This window comes from Triplophysa rosa, linkage group LG22 (assembly GCF_024868665.1).
Source record: "Triplophysa rosa linkage group LG22, Trosa_1v2, whole genome shotgun sequence".
NCBI lineage: Eukaryota > Metazoa > Chordata > Actinopteri > Cypriniformes > Nemacheilidae > Triplophysa > Triplophysa rosa.
In genome coordinates, this window is record NC_079911.1 from 6,538,863 (window position 1) to 6,558,052 (window position 19,190).

Consider the following 19,190-nt stretch of genomic DNA (forward strand, 5'->3'; position numbering starts at 1 on the left):
GACAGAACATGCTAATCCGGGTATGTGTGTCTTCTTGACCAATAGGGTTTAAAATATAAATATGCCTAATTAATAACATAAAGTTAAATTTACAAATTATTTTTACAAATGATGAAACCAAATCCCACGTTCATCTTGTTGGAACATTGTGTCTTGGCATAAAGACGATGAAATGTCCAATAATCTACAAGAAAAGGAAAAAGCAGGACAGTCGTTTTTGTGGTAAATGAGCTTCAAACTCCACGACGAATGTCATGTTGTTCTAAACACTTACATTTTACATTTATGCATTAGGCAAACGCTTTTATGGAAAGCGACTTACTATATACTATACATTTGTAGTATGTGTAATCCCTGGGTTCGAAACCATGACCGTGGCATTGCTAGCGCTATGCTGTAACCACTGAGCCACAGTAAAGCTTACAATTTGTGAGGAAATTTTGTTGTTATAAAATAATATTCTCCAATCATTACTTTCTTTTTCCATCCATCAACTAACAAAGACTAAAAATGATGGATGCAAAATGGAAAAACAGCATTTAGCAGGCAACACAGACACAAGACAGAACTCAGCATCCTTGTTTTTTGGCCCGAATAAACTTCTTATGAGGGTCACAAACAGATAGCCGAATGGTCTTGTGATGAATGACAGTCTTCAGATAACACGTTCTTTAAGAGCTTATCTTGGACCTGCCAGCTTTCTGGTTTAAATAGTCTTAACACACTACCCTGATTTCAGGCACTGGTAACTGAGGACACAGTGTCGCTCCTTGCCAAGACCTTCCTGACATGCAGCCAAAGAGCATCCAGAACTGTCCAGAATCCCTGCAGAGAGAGAGAGACAGGACTTAACCTACTGACACAATTGAGCAGTGATGGCAAACAGTTTCCAATGTCTCACATCCCTGTCCTTGAATCCCCTGGGCTGGAATATGAGGTCAAACAGTACGAAAGTAGATTGGATTTGGGTCTGTTTTCTTCTGGGGAGGATTTCGATATTTACACAAAACAAAATTTAGCCGGGAGAGTTTCTGTCTGGGTGGGGAGGGCTTTGGAATAACTCTCCTCTGTTTGTGTTATACAGAAGAAAGGTATCTGTGTATTGTAAATTGTCTTTTATTTTGAAACCTGTACCTTATTATGTTTTTGATGTCACGTCCTGCTGTAGTCCTTTTCCATGGTCTATGTAGTTCTGTAAAGGTTTCCACACCATCTTGTGTCGGGAAGTTTCTTTTTTCCCCTGATTATATCAACTTTTTTCTGTGCTTGCTTGGCGGATATTGTTTGGAATTATGCGTGAAGTCATCATGTTCTTTTCCTTGCTTTTTGTTCATGGACTTCTACCCACGTCTGTATGTCATTTTTGAATTTATTAATCACTCTGATCTGGACATAGATCCTGCTTTATGTTTCAGGAAATTGATGTAAACTGACTTGAATTGTTTGTTGGACTATCTGTTTTTAAGTTGATCTTTCTGTGTCTGTGTGTAAGTGGTGCTATCAGGGCGAGTGTGTGGCGTTTGGGACGTGGCCGCAGAGCGTAGATGGAAGCTGGGGTCCGTGGACCACCTGGGGCGAGTGCAGCCGTACCTGCGGCGGTGGCGTCTCCTCATCCATGCGACATTGTGACAGCCCACCGTAAGTAGGCAAAGTAAGCCAGAACAAAGCTGATCAGGTCCTTATTTAGTCTATTTCAACACTGCTCTAGTCTCAAATCTGTCTCAACTTATTTTCACCATGTGATGAATTACTTAAAGTAGCATAAAATACTCTGATTACTTAGTAGTACTTAGAAGTTTAGTAGGCATATATTTTAATATTTGTATTATAATAAATTAACCATCACTTCACCAAGAGTTTCAACAGTGAACACTTTTTGTGCAGTTTTTCTCAGTGTTTATTACAGTGGCGTCGCATCAAAATGTTAAAGTTAGGCTATAGTTTAGCCAAAAATAAAAATGATTGTATCATTTATTGACCCTGATGTAATTCCAAACCTGTATGACTTTCTTTCTTCTGCAGAACACAAAAGAAAATATTTTAAAGCATGTTGATAACCAAACAACATTGGCCCCATTGACTTCCATTGTACTAACACAAAACCACTGGGGCATTTCTCAAAATATCTTCTTTTGTGTTCCACAAAAGAAAGACTCATATACAGGTTTTGAACGATATGAGAGTGAAAATAAAAAAATATAATTTTAATTTTTGGGGTGAACTATCCCTTTAACGTTGTACCTCTTAACAAACTTGATGTATACTGTATATAGACCTTAGTTTGTACGTACTATAATACTTGTTTCATGGACTTGATAGTAGGGCTGCAACTAACGATTATTGTGATAATCGATTAGTTAGACGATTTTTTTTCCGATTAATCGGATAAAAAGTCTAATTAGATCTTTTGCTTATAACTAAATCAGAAATGGGAAAAGTATATACAACTGAACTCATTAACCTTCTCCCAAAGTGGTGTGGATGACTCCCTAATAAACACACCAAGGCTGATGAGTTGATTCAGGTGTGTCATATTAGAAGCAGCTGACAATAGTCTCTCCCAAACGTGGGAGGGAGGGGACGGTTGGCCAAGGAAATCATAATTTTTTTTGTGGCATGAAAAATGAGATATTTGTCATTCAAATGTAGTGAAACAGTAAAAAGTAGGCCTACGTAGAAAAAATATACCTAAGTATAGTACACATACTCAAAAAGTGTACTTAAGTACAGTACAAATAAATGTACTTCGTTACTTACCACCTCTGAACCAAATAAACCCCCAAATCAGAGCATTTAGCCACAAAATTGGGTTTTACTAATATAATCTTTAATTTTGTCATTTAAAAGACCTCTCCCCTTTAAACTTTAAAACTGCGCTGTTTAAAGAGCTGCATGCGAAAACATGTCTGACTTAAAAACTGCGCAACTTGTACCGCACGGAGAGACAAGTTCGACTTTAAAACTGCAATGCTCATGCTGCATGGAGAGACACGTCTAAAATTGTAATTTTAAAAGGGAAGAAGACGCGCTTGATTTATAACTGCGAAGCTCGCAAGTGACGTCACAGACCAACTAATCGATAATGAAATTCGTTGACAACTACTTTCATTATCGATTTTATCGACTAGTTGTTGCAGCCCTACTTGATAGGATATATTTCTAGGGTGTTTCGGTGGTTGCTAGGGAGTTAATAAGCAGTTGCTAAGGTACAGTGTTCTTGGCCGGGGCATTCGCTAGGTTGTTTGTTGAATAAGAACAGACAAAAGAATTGTTCTTAGTCAGCTTGAATACCAATTAAAAATAACAACTGAAATATTTAAGTTTATCGAAAACTCCTCAAAGAAGACTCAGAGTCAGAAAAACCATAACTCAAGTTTGCACAATAACACTATGTTGGATTTGTCAAGTCAGTATAATACATATTTGTTGGTTCCAAAATGGTCCCGACTTGAGCTTTTTCTGAAAAGGTTTCTTAGGTAGCCACAGGAGCTCAGAATAGGGCTGGATGTGGATTGAGTTTGGGTTTCATTCCTGGTGGTTGTGGAAACATCTCTCCTCACACACTCCCGGCAGACAGTGGCTGGAGTGTGGCTGGTCTAATATGTAACACCTGTGAAAGATGATCGGCCCTTAAAACCTGGCTATCCGAAAGAGAGGAAACCCAAGCACTTGAAGCCAAGTTACCCTGGAAAGCATTCATTAAGACCGGGCCCGAGAAAGCCGCACAACCAGACGCTCTCAGTGCCAGACAGCATGGGGGAAGGTACAGAAAGACAGCTGGAGTCACGTAAGCTCTGGCAAACTCCGTTACGCCAACCTCCCAGGTCAAAACAACCTGCGGAGGAACGGCCAAACAACCTAGAAACATAGATCAAGTATTTAAAGGGAACAAGAAAAAGTGCATGATGCCCTGCTGGTCATAACAACCCAAACAGAACCTGGAGATATTACAAGTGTCTGGAGTTTCCTGTCAAACAAACTAGAAACTGCTTTTCATATTTGCTTGTGCTGCTGGGGAGTTTTCTCAATGTCCATTTATGGAACTGAAGTCGACCTTCATAGAATTTGTGGATACTCTGGGGGCTTATTAGGGAGTCCGGTTATTAATTTTGCGGATTATTGTTTATACAATTGGAAATCACTGGCCTGAGGTCCATCTTGCTCTGGAACAGTGGAAGTCCATGTAGGGCTGATATGAATTACGCACTGGATTTTGTGTGATACATTCATGACTTTGGCAGAGCGCTGTAGTTGTAAGATCTAGTGTCGATAAATATTATTTTTTCACTTTTTTTAAGATCTAGATTTGACGTGTCACAATATACCAGCATTGACCATAGAGCATTATTAAAAACCATGATTATCGACACTGTGTTAAAAACACACATATGTATTTAGTAAATTAAGCACTTTTTTAAAAATGTGTCTTGAAAGCCAAATGGTTACAAACTCTCTCTCTCTCTTACAATATATATATATATCTTTTGAGGATTCATGGGCCAAAACAAGCAAATTACCAATAAACCAAAATAAACCTTCATCATCAATATCATAATCATAATATTATAACAATAATCGTTTATCCCAATATTGAAAAGTGAAGTGTGTAATTTCTGTACCCCTAGTGGCACCGAATGGAATTGCACTTATAAATGTAGCGCAATATGCATTACTAATCTCTCTAAAAAGTAGAAAGACAAAAAGGTATTTAAAATTAAATTAAATTTTATAAAAATTTATTGTATTATTTTATTTCATTATTATTTATTTTATTTATTTTAACAGAGTTAAATTACAGAGCTAAATTACATTCGCTCTCCCCGGGCAGCAATAAAAGAAGAAATAACATAATTTGACACATGGTGCAGTTTACATGTGTATTACCAAACGATTTGACAAATCAAAATAATTATCATAACTTTTTTGTCTGGTTTGCCTCAAGATGATTATGTGCAATATTTTAGGCAAATCAGACAAACAATCATGCTGAATTTAAAAACAAAACAAGTTCAGAAAATCTAAAGTGGCGAGAAAGTTTTCACAAAACTCCTGAAAAGGATATGATTGACTTCTAGATTCACTCCAAGATTTAGAGGGGAAAAGAGGTCTAACCTTAGCAAAGGTAGTTATGTCTGGCCGTTCGAACAAACAGAGCGATGTTTTAAAAGCACAGCACACTTAAGTGCTGTTTAGTCTTGTTTCTGCCCATGAAATAAAATTCAAACATAACGACAGGATTTCAACATAAAACAATATAACACTGATTAACCCATGCCATGAAAGATGACTTTATTCTTATGATCTAATGGTCTTTGGCTAATAAACTGAAAGTATGTGAGCGCTGTGTGCGAGAGACATGTTGATATTGAGGTTACTGGACCATTGGCCCTCCTCTGTGAGAGCAAATGCAGGACAGATGCAGTCCGCTGTTGATTGGAATAATGTGTGGATGGAGTTTTATTTGGATTCCTGATCTTTCAGCACAAAGTAAATCACTCATACATGATGAGGATGGAAGCTCATGAGTCGTTCTCTCGCTCTTTTCAGGCCCACGGGTGGAGGGAAGTACTGTCTCGGAGAGAGGAAGCGCTACAGATCGTGTAACACCGACGTGAGTAACTCTTCCTTCTGTCCGTGCTTGTCCGTGTTGTGACGAACAGGAAGTCGTTGTTTATTTGAATTATTAAAGAGGAAAATCTTTTCCTACACTACTTAAAGGAACAGTTCATCTAAAAATAAAAATTCTGTCATCTTCACATTCAAATCTTTTTTTTAGAGGTGTTTTGATTTAACGTTTATTAGCTTAGTCGCGTAATCCAATTCTCAAAACATGTTAATCTAACAATGATTTAGAGTTAAAGGAGTAGTTCACTTTCAAAATAAATGTTCATGATCATTTACTCACCCCCATGTCATCCAAGATGTTTATGTATTTGTTTCTTTAGTCGAAAAGAAATTAAGGTTTTTGATGAAAACATTCCAGGATTTTTCTCCATATAGTGGACTTCAATGGACTCCAAATGGTTGAAAGTCAAAATTACAGTTTCAGTGCAGCTTCAAAAGGCTTTAAATGATACCAGACGATGAATAAGGGTCTTATCTAGCGAAACGATCGGTTTATAAAAAATAAAATAAAAAAGTATATGCTTTATAAACATAAATGCTCGCCTTGCTCTGTTCTGCGATGCGCGTTCATGACTTCATGTAATACATAATTACGTTGAAAAGGTCACGCTTGACGTAGGCGGAAGTACCGAGTCAGTGTTTACAAGTTGAACGTGCAAGTTTTCAACGTAATTACGTATTACGTGAAGTCATGAACGCGCATCGCAACTTTTGTGTTTATAAAGCACATACATTTTTTTTTTTTTAGAAAATGACCGATCGTTTCGCTAGGTAAGAATCTTTGAAAGCTGCACTGAAACTGTAATTGTGACTTTCAACCGTTTGGAGTCCATTGAAGTCCACTATATGGAGAAAAATCCTGGAATGTTTTCATCAAAATCCTTAATTTCTTTTCGACTAAAGAAACAAATACATAAACATCTTGGATGACATGGGGGTGAGTAAATGATCATGAACATTTATTTTGAAAGTGAACTACTCCTTTAAAAAAACATTTTTGTAACTTTACAAATTCGCATTTCCCTCTACGCATCTATTTAAACTTGTTGTTTTTTTTTAAGGCAAAAACTGAGCTAGTTTGACAGGGTTGTCCTACCACAAATCTTAACAAAAACAGTCCAGCACAAGCAACGAATGTATACTTTGGAAAACAAACAGCATCCCAAAGCACTATTTCATTCCCCCGAAGGTGTGTAGTCCAACACAAACGTGTTGTGGATATGGACTATCGAAGACATCCAGTCAGATTCAGCTTTAGACGACAGCCCAGAACTGGATTGAAGCATAGTAGACATCAACAACCCCAGTACAGATTTAATGTAATTACCTTTTTGACCTTCTGGAATCCATAGAAAGCTTTTGAAGGGGACAGCTCAGGGTGAAGAGTGAAGAACCCCCCCCCAGGCCGTTTATGTGGGGCATTCCAGCGTCTGAATTTATTATGGCTGCGGCTTTGAATTTATAAAGTCATTGAGGATTTGGCCCCCCTGTGGCCCTGCTTATAGCCACGGTCATTGTTCAGTACCAAGCAAAGGTCTGCTATCATTTGTTTGACTTTTCAAAACAATGAGCTAATCTGCCCCCCTCTCCCCTTCACTGCTGACTAAACTAGTGGCTTTCCATGATCCTACACGGTGAGTTGCGCTAATAATAATGCTGCAATGGAAAGACCAGAGTTAAATATTAAAGTTTAATTGGATTTAGGGCAATAATGTTTAAATAACACTACGATTTCCCTGTACAACACGTGTAAATAAAAGATTGCTAGTGCGTGGAGGTTGTGTAATTACAAGAGGCAATAAAACTATTTGGGATTAATGAAGGGGTCGGTTTGTGTTTGGGATAGCAGAGAAAATCTAATTCAGTTCAGTCAGAAAATGAGGTTTCTGTAAAAATTTGGTATAAGTAAGTTACTTGAAATTTCACCTAGATAGCACAGGTACGTCTGTAAGATGTCTACTAAAGATCTGGAAAACAGCTGCTGTTTAAAAACATCTTAGAAAAGGGAGTTTTACATGTATTCTAAATCATGACCCCCAAAAAATGCTTAATAATCTTAAACTTAGACTTTTAATTAAACCAAAAGCATATTCAGTTATACAATGCTGGAACATCAATTCCTTTAGTTGGTGGTCTTATTTTCTGATGTTTGATTGCATAAAATGTATGATACATTTCTATATTTCATAAAATTTCACAAAACCTGTGGCCCCCTTGGATCCATCTTGGGGCCCCCAGTTTGAGAACCACTGATCTAGATGTCTATTTGACATCTGACAGGAGACATCTCAGAGACGTTTTGCAGATGAGCAAACAATCAAAAAAATACGTCTTGCAGATGTAAATGCAGACATCAAATAGACGTCTCCCAGATGTATGTGCGCTATCAGGGTAATAACAATGTTAAAATCTATGCCAGATCTACAGATTATATTTCATTATGTTGAAATATAGTTCTTTGTAATATTTTTATTCCAATTCAAGCTTGAATCTGGACTGGAATTGTCTGACCCACAATCGACCCAAATTCAAACTCGGACCAGCTGCATACAGACATTTTCTATACTCGTAAAAAAAAAGGGTACATTCACATGTCGATGTACTATAAACTGAAATTTGTTGGAGCATTTATAAAATGTTCCGCACGCAGACAAAAACGTTGTCAAAACGTTCACCGTTTAAACAGTTCTGCGAAAATCACTAGAAACATTATATAAGGCATACCAGGCCAGCAGTTGTCGATAGCACTTTGTACGCAAAAAAACCATTTACATTTTCCAAAGAGCGGTGAATACAACCAGCACAAACACAGTCCTGTAGTCCGCCATTCTTGTTTTGGTTGTGTCGAAGTCTGCCAAAGTACTCACACCTGCCTAGAGACTGAACATGTAATATGCATACACATAACATCACCATTTTCACAAATTTGCAGTTTTGTAGTGTACATAGAGACAATAACTGCATAGTTTCCTAAAACCCACACTTTGATGCCCGTTTTCAAAAGTTTGCATTCCCCCCAAAATTCTGGCGGCTTGTAATAAACAACCAAAACCCATAAAACGTCTAATAAACGCCTCCTAAATAATGCTGAATAAGACGATGATTCATCCTTTGACTCACAAGCAGCAGACTTGTGAGAAACGCCACAGAAGACAATGATAACTGTAACTGAGGTTGGAAATGTAGGAAAGGTGACCCGTCAGGAGCTCCACGCAACGGCCTGTGTGCGATTGTGGTACAAAAATAGCCATTACTCATGAACCTTTGTGAGCGCATGTCTGGAGTCTGAATGCCAGAAAATGGTACATCCACCCTATTGAAATGCAGGAAAACATTAAACGGTCAAATGAGCTTTATAGCCAAAATGAAACGTGATATATCTGAGGCGCTGTAACAACGTCCGTAACCATATCTGTCGTGGCGGTACAGTAGCAGCATCCCGCTGTAGGTTTGCATTTCATCACAAAATGGTCAAATCTTTTGTGTCGAGTTTTTTGTTTGTTTGTCCTACTGATTCATTCCCATCAACTTAATTACATTTCCTTGCAGCCTTGTCCAGCCGGATCACGTGACTTTAGAGAGAAGCAGTGTGCCGATTTCGACAACATGCCTTTCCGTGGGAAGTACTACAACTGGAAGCCATACACTGGAGGTATGTTCCCAGCCCCGAAACACACAGATCTGTGGGCGACAGAGAGAGCCGCAGTCTCCCAAAGCCTTGCTGGAGTCCGGCATCCAGTGACAGTATACACCAACACTGAGAAAGTCTCTTTGATGGTCTGAAAATTCTTCAGATTCCATAACACAGAAAGGTCTGTGTGTGTGTGTGTGTGTGTGTGTGTGTGTTTGGCTCTGTACGTACACAGATCTCTCAGAGACAAATGTACAAAGTGTGAACACATCACACCCAGAGTACCTTTAACTCGTCACTCGGACTAACATGACCTCTATCTTTGATTTTTCTCGGACACATTTTCCGATTGCTTGTAAAATCTGCGGCCAAAAACCCCAAAGCGAGGCTGTTTGTCTTGTTTACAAGAAAATGGCCAGAACCCAATAAACAAAGAAAAACAGCAGGAGATTGAGAGCCATTTCCAAATCGTTCTGAAAGGAAGTTCACAGTCAACTCAATCATCTCCTTATCTCGCTACCCTGTAATAACCATCATAATTACCAATTGTTTGGCTCTGAAAACTCATTTTGGAGGTGAACTTCACTTGTAAAGAGTGCGATAACCTTTGCCGATGTCTCTGTGATTTTTGTTGGCAGCCCTGTTAATCTCCCCCCATGTCGGAGTAATAATGATGTCAGGCCGAACGTTCAGATTCCACCATGAGTAATGCCTCTCTTGTGCTTGAGTGCTTAGACTGGATTGTTAATATCAACAAAGACATAAAAGAAAACTGTGGGCCCCGTCTGAAAGCCCTGGCTTGAGACCGTTGCGAGAAAAGCAGTCTGCAAATCACTTATCGATGCCCCGGTGGAGGCAAACGATCGATTCCGTTCCTATAGATTTTCGGTTTGGCACGTGACGTAAATCGTGGGGCGTAAATTAGTTGTTGGGGACCCACACATGACCCGATCAAAGGTCCCGATGTTTTTTGAGCGCGAGAGTGACATCACTTGGATGATGAACTTGGTGTGTTTCTCAGGTGGAGTGAAGCCGTGCGCGCTAAACTGTCTGGCCGAAGGCTACAACTTCTACACCGAACGTTCTCCCGCTGTCATCGATGGCACGCGATGCCAGGCCGACTCTCTGGACATATGCATCAATGGAGAGTGCAAGGTGAGACCCTAAGCCCAAACTTAAGGTACAAAAGGTTTGGAGAAAGTTGTTATGAGTCATTCCATGAAATCTGTGCTGTTTTCAAGGTGATAATGGAAGTATGTGCCTTGGTTAAAAGTAACAGGGTTGACAGTATGACAGTCATAATTATCGTTGAGCTAAACATCATGACACTATAAAGTGTTTATTAGGAAGAGGATTTATTTTTAGTCTTTTTTTTCAGTTATCGCATTTTCAGAATGGGCTCTATCCCATCGAATAGTTTACAGAATTTTCAATGGGTACAAACCATGGTTACGGGGTTGACTTTTTAAGAGGTTACCCCATTGAAACGGTGTATTAAGCTGAAAACCGATCCGTTCACTTCTGAAAGAAGCCATAAAACTGTTAAAACTGTCCTGGGGACGTAACTTTTGTTGTCAAAGTTCCAATCTTTCATTTGTGTTGGTATCTATCTTACATTATGATCTTAACATTCAGCATTGTTTATCCTTGTTATCTTTGTTTCCTAAGCACTCGTTCTGCAGACGATCTGTCTGAAGCTATCAAAGAAATAATGCGTTTGGAATGATGTTTAATTCACAATTTAATTTGTGTAACAAACCAAATCGGAATAATATTGTAATGGTCTGTTTATGTTACGGTGAAATGGACTCCGAATGAGATATTTGAACTCTTTAGCACAAATTTTGTCGGCAGTTTGGTATTCGGGTCTTGCGCATAGTCGTCCCAATATTTGATTTATATGTTTTGAGATACTAATTTAATTGATCCCCAAGGTTTCGTTTTGATGTAATCTGGAACGATGAAATACACACTTTTTAAACCCAAAGGCATCAATCTGTGCTGCACTCAACAACCTCTCATTGCTTTTTGGAATTGACCCTTAAATTAAATAATTATGCATATGAAGGCATGCAATTGGGGGGGGTTACAGGAACTAGCCGAAACAGCAAAAAACACAGTCAAGTTGCATAAAGCTGAGACATGCATTATGTGCAGGCAATTGAAATAAAAAACAAGTGAAAGTAATTATATTATTGCACTAGTTGAGCAAGGCTTTGAATAGACGAACATTGGCGTTAAAAGTCAATATATTGTTTTTAATGATTTTGTTGAATTAATTTCCCATAACATCCCTTCCATATGGGTCAGAGGGCACAAAAAGTGAATCTGCATTAGGTTTGTGTTATATAACAGTTTTTTTTTTCATAAAAACACACACATATTAACCCTTGTGTGGTGTCTGGGTCTGTACAGGAACTGCTTACTTGACAAGCATTTATTTAATAATAAATATTTCATTTTTAATATTTTAATGGATATTAATAGAAGGGATATTTAGAAGGGGCCCAAGAAAAATCTGGGGGGGGCTGATAAACTTAATAACACTTTAAATCTACTTTAAAACCAATAACCCTTTTTTCATAAGTGTGATTTAGAGGTACATGACAAATAACGCTTGTAATATACCGTATAGGCTGTTTATGTTGCTTGTAATTGGGAGAGAGTAAACATCTGCAAAATATTTTAGTACAGAGTACAGTTTATGGCTGTATTGATTTAAATAGGAAAAATACTGTGGGTTCAGTACCCGTGAACTTTGGCTGAGTAACAAAAACATGAACACCATAAAAGGGCTAACACATTTTCTTACTTAAGTTTCTCTCATTACAAAAATAAACACTTATAATTGTACATGATATGGTGATAGTTTGTCAAAGTGTCACATTCACACTTGCCCTGCATTGAAAAACTGTGCCTCTGTCTTTCCAGCATGTTGGCTGTGATAACATACTGGGCTCGGATGCCAAGGAGGACAGATGCCGTGTGTGCGGTGGGGACGGGAGCACGTGTGAGGTCTCCGAGGGCCTGTTCAATGACTCGCTGCCCAGAGGAGGTCGGGAGGTCACCCGTTACACACTCATTCTAAACATATTGATTTACATAAAATACGTGTGTCAGTCATCTTTGCATCGTCTGAAACAGAGAAACAGTTGGAATTCAGTTCACAGTGGCCGTTTATGGCCAGGTTTTGATCTCCGGCCGCATATGCAAGCATCGTCCACAACATTTTATCCGAACTTTTGTCCCACAAATGCTTGCAGTGTCACTTCGGATAAAAAGTGTAAAAACCTTTCCAAAATGTAAAATACAGCTCACAAAAATCGCAGGATTGTAGAACGTCCCCTCAGAATCCCGATCCAGAGCGCACGCCGCACGCCTGCCAGGCGCGACAAGTTTTTAATCGCTTTCCACAAGAGAAATCCCACTCGAAGAAAGCCCAGCACAAGCGAGCGGAGGAACGCGTTGTCTTTTTGGCAGTGGCTCCTGTCAAGGGGCCAACGGGACGCTTTGGCCAAGCTCGACATTTTTCATGGAAGTGCAGTGGGGTTTTTTCATCAAGTTACCAATGATAAAGCTCATGTTTTGGGGTGAAGAAACAAGTTGTCAAAATATAAGCGGTAACGCAATATACGAGTATTAATTACATCATCCGGTGAGAGAATCAATAAAACTAGTACTATCGCACGCATTGCGAGGTCTGTATCCAAAAGTATTCTCTGTAGTAAGGGACTGTTTTCTCCTTTTAAGGTATAGCTGGTAAATCATGTGAAACTGTAAGGGGGGTTGGAGGGTTGTGTGAGTGTGGATTCTTCTCTTGTAATGAATTTGCTGTTGCCAAGTCAGCCAGGTTTTCTCTCGGCATGCTGGGATTCAACTCTAATATATAATTGTGCACCACTTTAGTCATAAAACTTAAAAGGAGTAGGTTAAATTAGGGATAAACATTTAAAATTCATGACGTGTCACCTCTGACAAGGGTCCTGCTTGGAAGTGATAGTTATGATTGAACGTGGAAAGACAAAACTCAGACTAGCCTGCTAAAAAATACATGTTGTGAGAATCTTGTGCCAACATTGTCAACATTGTTAGTTAAAAAACATTCAGAAATAATGTCAGAATAATGTTTTTAGAACGTACACACTTTGATGCATACTGTTAATATTAAACTATCTTTTTTTCTGTGTTACTGCGAGAACATTTTTTGATAACTTAGAGAAAACGTTTAGACAACGTTCTAAGAACGTTTCCTGATGGCTGAGATCAACCCCTAGTATTTCAGATTTGAGCATCATTTTAAAATGACCAAAATGCTTGTGCGCACTTAAAATGAAGACAGTTCCGTCAATAGTTGACTTAGTTTTGATTTCAAAATCGATGTACATGTTCACCTTAAACTTGAGCGATTCAGTCTCACTTTCACGTTACATTTCAGGTTACATGGAGGTCGTCCACATACCAAAAGGATCCGTTCACATTGAAATCATGGAGGTGGCCGTGTCAAAGAACTACATTGGTGAGTTTTTGTATTCGCCTTCCATAAGTGCCATAAGTTCATTTCATGATTTCATTCGAGTCATTCTGGGTTCAAAAGTGATTTCCCTTGACTGTTTTCGCGGGTGTAAATCTGAATCGCTTTGACTGCATTCATGCATAAATATTTCTCAAAATATCTTATTTTGTGTTCCACAGAAGAAAGAGTCATATACAGGTTTTGAATGACATGAAGGTGAATAAACGATGGCTGAATTTTTATTTTGGGGTGACCTATCCCTTTAATGTGAGACATCAGTCATGTTACATGTATTTGTCCCTTCTGTAGCGTACAAGAAAAAAACTCTTAGTCACAATGTACCACTTATTATAGTATATGCAGATAAGACATCTTGGAAAGTTGAAAAAGTACAAAAAGTACAAAATACAGTCCTTATTTCCATCATTTTAGCTGCTAAACAACATGTCAACTGTCTACATTTTGGCCCCATATCGATCAGTGCAGGACTGAATATTTGGAAATCTGTTAAGCTTGAATATAAGACCATTGTTTAGACAACTGATCTTTTTTTCTGAAGAATATCTGGAGACATTCACCCTTGAATACTGTTTTTTAAGCTGCACAGCCTTCAATAGTGTGAGTGAAATTGCACATGACATCAGGAAGCCGGAGCTGCTCTGCAATCTGATCCTGAGTTGATGAACGACAGCGTTGACATCACTCTCTCTGCTTGGCAGCGTCTCGCTTGCGTCGGGTTGTAACCGGTGGTCTCTCTCACTTGTCACAGCTTTAAAATCAGAAGGGGATGACTATTACATCAACGGGGCCTGGACCATCGACTGGCCCCGCAAATTTGACATCGCAGGAACTGCCTTTCATTACAAGAGGCCGACCGATGAACCCGAGTCACTCGAAGCTTTAGGAGCCACCACAGAAAATTTAGTTGTTATGGTGAGTAGATTTTTTTTCTTTGCATTTATTTTTAAGCCATTGTTAGTGCTCTGTATAGATATATTATTATTATTATTATGGAATTGTTTTTTTATTGGGTGTCTTACCAAAGTTTTACATAAAAAAAAAAACACATGGTTGCGGTATCAATGTATGCAATGTTCGTTTCAAAGTTCAAAAACGCAATCTTTACTTTATTTAGCTGTCTCGCTTTATGGCGTAAAACATTTTTTGCATTTTGTCTAAGGTTCTGCAACATGTAGATCTTTCAGTCATTGGCAAACTCAAAGCTTATATAGTAAAAACGTCCTATAGTAAAGCTATAATAATGACACAGTAGGACAGGATTGTGTTTTCAATAGGCTGAAATTGTTTGACTCATTCTAAATTAAGTCCACATCTGTGTACAAACCTCACATGAACTCTAGCTGGCGGCTTCAAAGTTAATGGTTGTATATGTTTGCTCTAAAAACATTGGACTGGTCAAATGAAAATACACGCACGTTTCAGCATGCGTGTGTGTTCATTCTGAAGGACCTGCTGCTCGGTCTCGGTGACCACAGTCGCTTTTGCCTGGACAGAAGTGCTGGAAATACCAGAACCACTGAAAAATGCACGCACGCACGCACGCACGCACGCACGCACGCACGCACACACACCTGTGTACTGTATATTGTAGCTGTTGAACTTGACTAATTTAGTGATATCTTCTAATAGTGATAGTTCACCCAAAAATAAAAGTTCTGTCATCATTTACCCTCTTGTCATTTCAAACCTACATGATCTTCTGCAGAACACAAAAGAAGATATTTTGAAGAAAGTTTTGGTAATTGAACCTCACCGGCACCCGTTCGCTTGCATTGGTTTTGTGTGTCTACAATAGAAGTGAATGGGAGCCGGTGAATTTTCATTTTTGGGTGAACTATCACTTTAATAAATCAAATAAATATGCAACATTTTCAAATACAGCAATATCAATATATGTAACAAACATCTGACACATATTTCTTAAATATCAGAATGTCATATTTCTTAAAATAGACATTTTTTTATGTGCCCAGAATAGATTTTTTAATATCCTCTGCCAACATCTTTGGTTGAGACAGCAATAAAATCTCACATCCACTGTGTTCACTTCAGGTGCTACTACAGGAACAGAACCTGGGCATCCGCTACAAGTTCAACGTGCCGATCCAGCGGACGGGAAGCGGTGACAATGAGGTGGGCTTCTCCTGGCATCACTTGCCCTGGTCTGAGTGCTCAGCCACTTGTGCGGGAGGTGAGCCAATGAAATGTTTACTTTCATCTTGATATCAAACCTTATGACATGCTGAAAACATGGATTCCGATTGGTCACAAGAACTCCTTTCTTGAGAATTGTCTGAAAAGATTTTTTGAGAAATGTCTGAGTGGTTTTGCGTCCACACAGTGTAAGTTAATGGGGTAGAGATGCATCGATACCGATTGTTAAATAAGATTAAATAAATATTTCTTAACCGTCTGAATATTATTAATTCATATAATGACTATTAATATTGAACATCAAACTAAGCTCTGATCATCGGCTGATTTAAACTATCGGCCGTTAGTGTGAAAATTCGCTTTTATCGGCCAATACCGATTATTTGCTGATATGTGACCCTGGACAACAAAACCAGTTTTATAGGTCAATTTTTCGAAATTGAGATTTTTACATAATCTGAAAGCTAAATATAATGAATAAATAATATTTAAAAAATAAATATAATATAATAAAATAATATATTATATATAATGAATAAATAAGATTTCTATTGATATATGAGTTGTTCGAATAGGACAATATCTGACTGAGATACAACCGTTTAAAACTCAGGAATCTGAGAGTGCAAAAAATCTAAATATTGAGAAAATTGCCTTTGAAGTTGTTAATCAGGGGCACTGTGGCAGACCATCCACATATTTAAGGTAGGAAATTTACAAAATATCTTCATGGAACATGATCTTTACTTAATATCCTAATGATTTTTGGCATAAAAGAAAAATCGATAATTTTGACCCATACAATGTATTTTTGTCTTTTACTAAAAATGTTCCCGTGCTACTTGAGACTGGTTTTGTGATCCAGGGTCATATATTTCAGTGCATTTCTAGTTACAGGCGTACTTCAAAATATCTTCTTTTGTGTTCTGCAGAAGAAAGTAAGTCATACGGGTTTGGAATGACACGAGGGTGAATAAATGAATTTTCTTTTTTGGGTGAACTATCACACCTGAACCCACAACCATCGTAAGCTCCACACTTTACCAGTTAAGCTACAGGAACAAAATTGTACCTCATCAATTTTTTATATCCATTTATTTATTCAACCCCCCACCATTTTATAAAGGGGATAATGTACAGTCAGCAAAAGATTTAGCGTTTAAGTTCCTGCACGTTCCCCTTTTCTTTCAATATAGATCAGTGAGCTCAAACTTATAAAAACAATATGCGGATATACCAGACAAAAATGTTCTTAAATGATTATGCTGTGTCATTTTATATGGACGGATCTGTCAAATGTTACGTTTGGCTTTATGAATCCTGCATTTCTGTAATTCATTGCGGTCGTGTTGGTAATGTACGGCTTGTGCGGAGAACTGCGAGGCCGCCTCGTATTTCGACATTTGAATGTCGTAACCACATGTAAATGTGGGGCCTCACCTCAAATATGACCGGACTGTCCGGGCCGCCTAAATTCAATGGCTTTCCTACAACAATAAATAGTTTTCCTCTCTGCTTTTTTAAGTACGGCCATTGAAAACATTTGAAATGCTCGCCAAAAACTGCTAACATCGCAGGGTAGTCTGCAAAAGACTAGACGCCACAAATCGACCTCATTTGTTGCTCAATTCATCTGAAGACATTCTAGTTTATATAAAAATATCCCGAGGCAACACTTATGTCATTTGTGAAGTTCTTTGTTATTAATACAACCACACGTGGAGCGTTTAAACGCCAAGCCATAAAACTCTGCAGTAGTCTCTTAAAAGTGATTCTCGATTCACACCGCTGCCATAAGCTTGGCTTTTTGGGTTCATGCTTTTACAGACTCCCATCAAATTTCTACGTTGCTATCCGAAGTAAAACGTATTATTTTGATCATTACGTGCAACGGCCTTACATCATAATCTGATGTCATCAGGCTTTATATTGGCCTTATTTGCAGCAGACGTTTTTTGACGATAGCGAAACGTCTTTTCCCCCTAGAGAATTTTGTTATTTAAGTCAAGAATGCCGAACTGGCAGCCGTGAGATCCACCTCTCAAGGTGGCCTCGAACGCCGGCCAAGCTTGGCATAAAGCGGGCTTAACTGAAGGCTAATGTCTTTCCTTACGGGTCCCAAAGAACCCCTGCACCAACGGCCTCTGGTGCAGTTGTGTGCCATCGCTGTGGTAACTCGAAAGCAAGAGCCAAAGAAAAGATGGTCTTCTCTGTAAAAGTCATTCACCAAGACAATCGCTTAAACCGAGGCATTTGCACACCTAGGTGTAATACTGAGGGAAAATAATATGCTTCCATGCCTCCAAGTGCTCTGTCAACGAGTGGAGCGACTCAAGTCGACCACACAGCGCTTTGCGATTTAGCTGCCGAAGTGTTGAAAACGAATTCTGGGCCGCAGGTGAAAGGAAGAGGAATGAAATGTTTTATTGTGTTACAGGGACTCAGAAGCAGGAGGTGGTTTGTAAAAGGCTGGACGACAGCTCGGTGGTCCAAAACAGCTATTGTGACCCGGACAGCAAACCTCCAGAGAATCAACGACCCTGTAATATTGAGCCATGCCCTCCTGAGTGAGTATAGAACATTGCAACTTTTCCAGTAAATCTTTCATTTCCACATTGAAATCAAAACCATTTAAGAAAACGAAGCATTTGCATTTGTTGTCATTAAATGATGCACATCGCCACCAATTTCTCTTTACAGCCAGTTTGCCATTTCTTATTACTCTGATATGTTAATGATAGTCAGTCACTTTCAAAATCGTTTTTGGTAAAAAACGACATAAATTAAAGCTGCAGTGTGTAATATTTGCATCTCTGTCGCCATCTCAGTTTAAAATATGAAATTGCAGGTTCATTACAGTACATACTTTTCTTGACGTCGAATTACGTCAAACTGACATTTTCCATAAAATTGAATCTGACTGCTCGAGTTATAAATGACATTTACTGACAGTTTTGAACACCTTTTTTGCTTGCTCAATGTCTGATTTTTCTTAATTTTTATCCAAAAAGAGTTATGGGTTGCAACTTTAAATTTGTTAGAGCAACAACTATTTTAATGCATATTAGCATACTTTACAAGTAAATATGAATATTCAGATTGCAACGATCATTAATTTTACGTCAAATTAATATATTAATTTGGGTATTCTCAACATTTATTCTACATTAAATCTATTATCTTTGCTATCTTTGTTTCTAAAAAAGGCTTTATATTTTTAATGCTATATATATATATATATATATA

General features: G+C 38.3%; 1 protein-coding gene across 1 annotated transcript in view; it reads left to right on the forward strand.

The window, feature by feature from the left end:
* adamts6 (ADAM metallopeptidase with thrombospondin type 1 motif, 6) overlaps window positions 1-19,190 on the forward strand; it is a 70,819-nt gene that overhangs the window by 36,682 nt on the left and 14,947 nt on the right. The window contains exons 13-21 of the mRNA XM_057320476.1: window positions 1,493-1,638; window positions 5,548-5,611; window positions 9,175-9,277; window positions 10,278-10,411; window positions 12,188-12,311; window positions 13,692-13,772; window positions 14,539-14,702; window positions 15,843-15,981; window positions 18,382-18,511. Of these exons, the coding sequence (XP_057176459.1) occupies window positions 1,493-1,638; window positions 5,548-5,611; window positions 9,175-9,277; window positions 10,278-10,411; window positions 12,188-12,311; window positions 13,692-13,772; window positions 14,539-14,702; window positions 15,843-15,981; window positions 18,382-18,511 (1,085 nt within the window). The remainder of the gene's footprint in view (window positions 1-1,492; window positions 1,639-5,547; window positions 5,612-9,174; window positions 9,278-10,277; window positions 10,412-12,187; window positions 12,312-13,691; window positions 13,773-14,538; window positions 14,703-15,842; window positions 15,982-18,381; window positions 18,512-19,190) is intronic.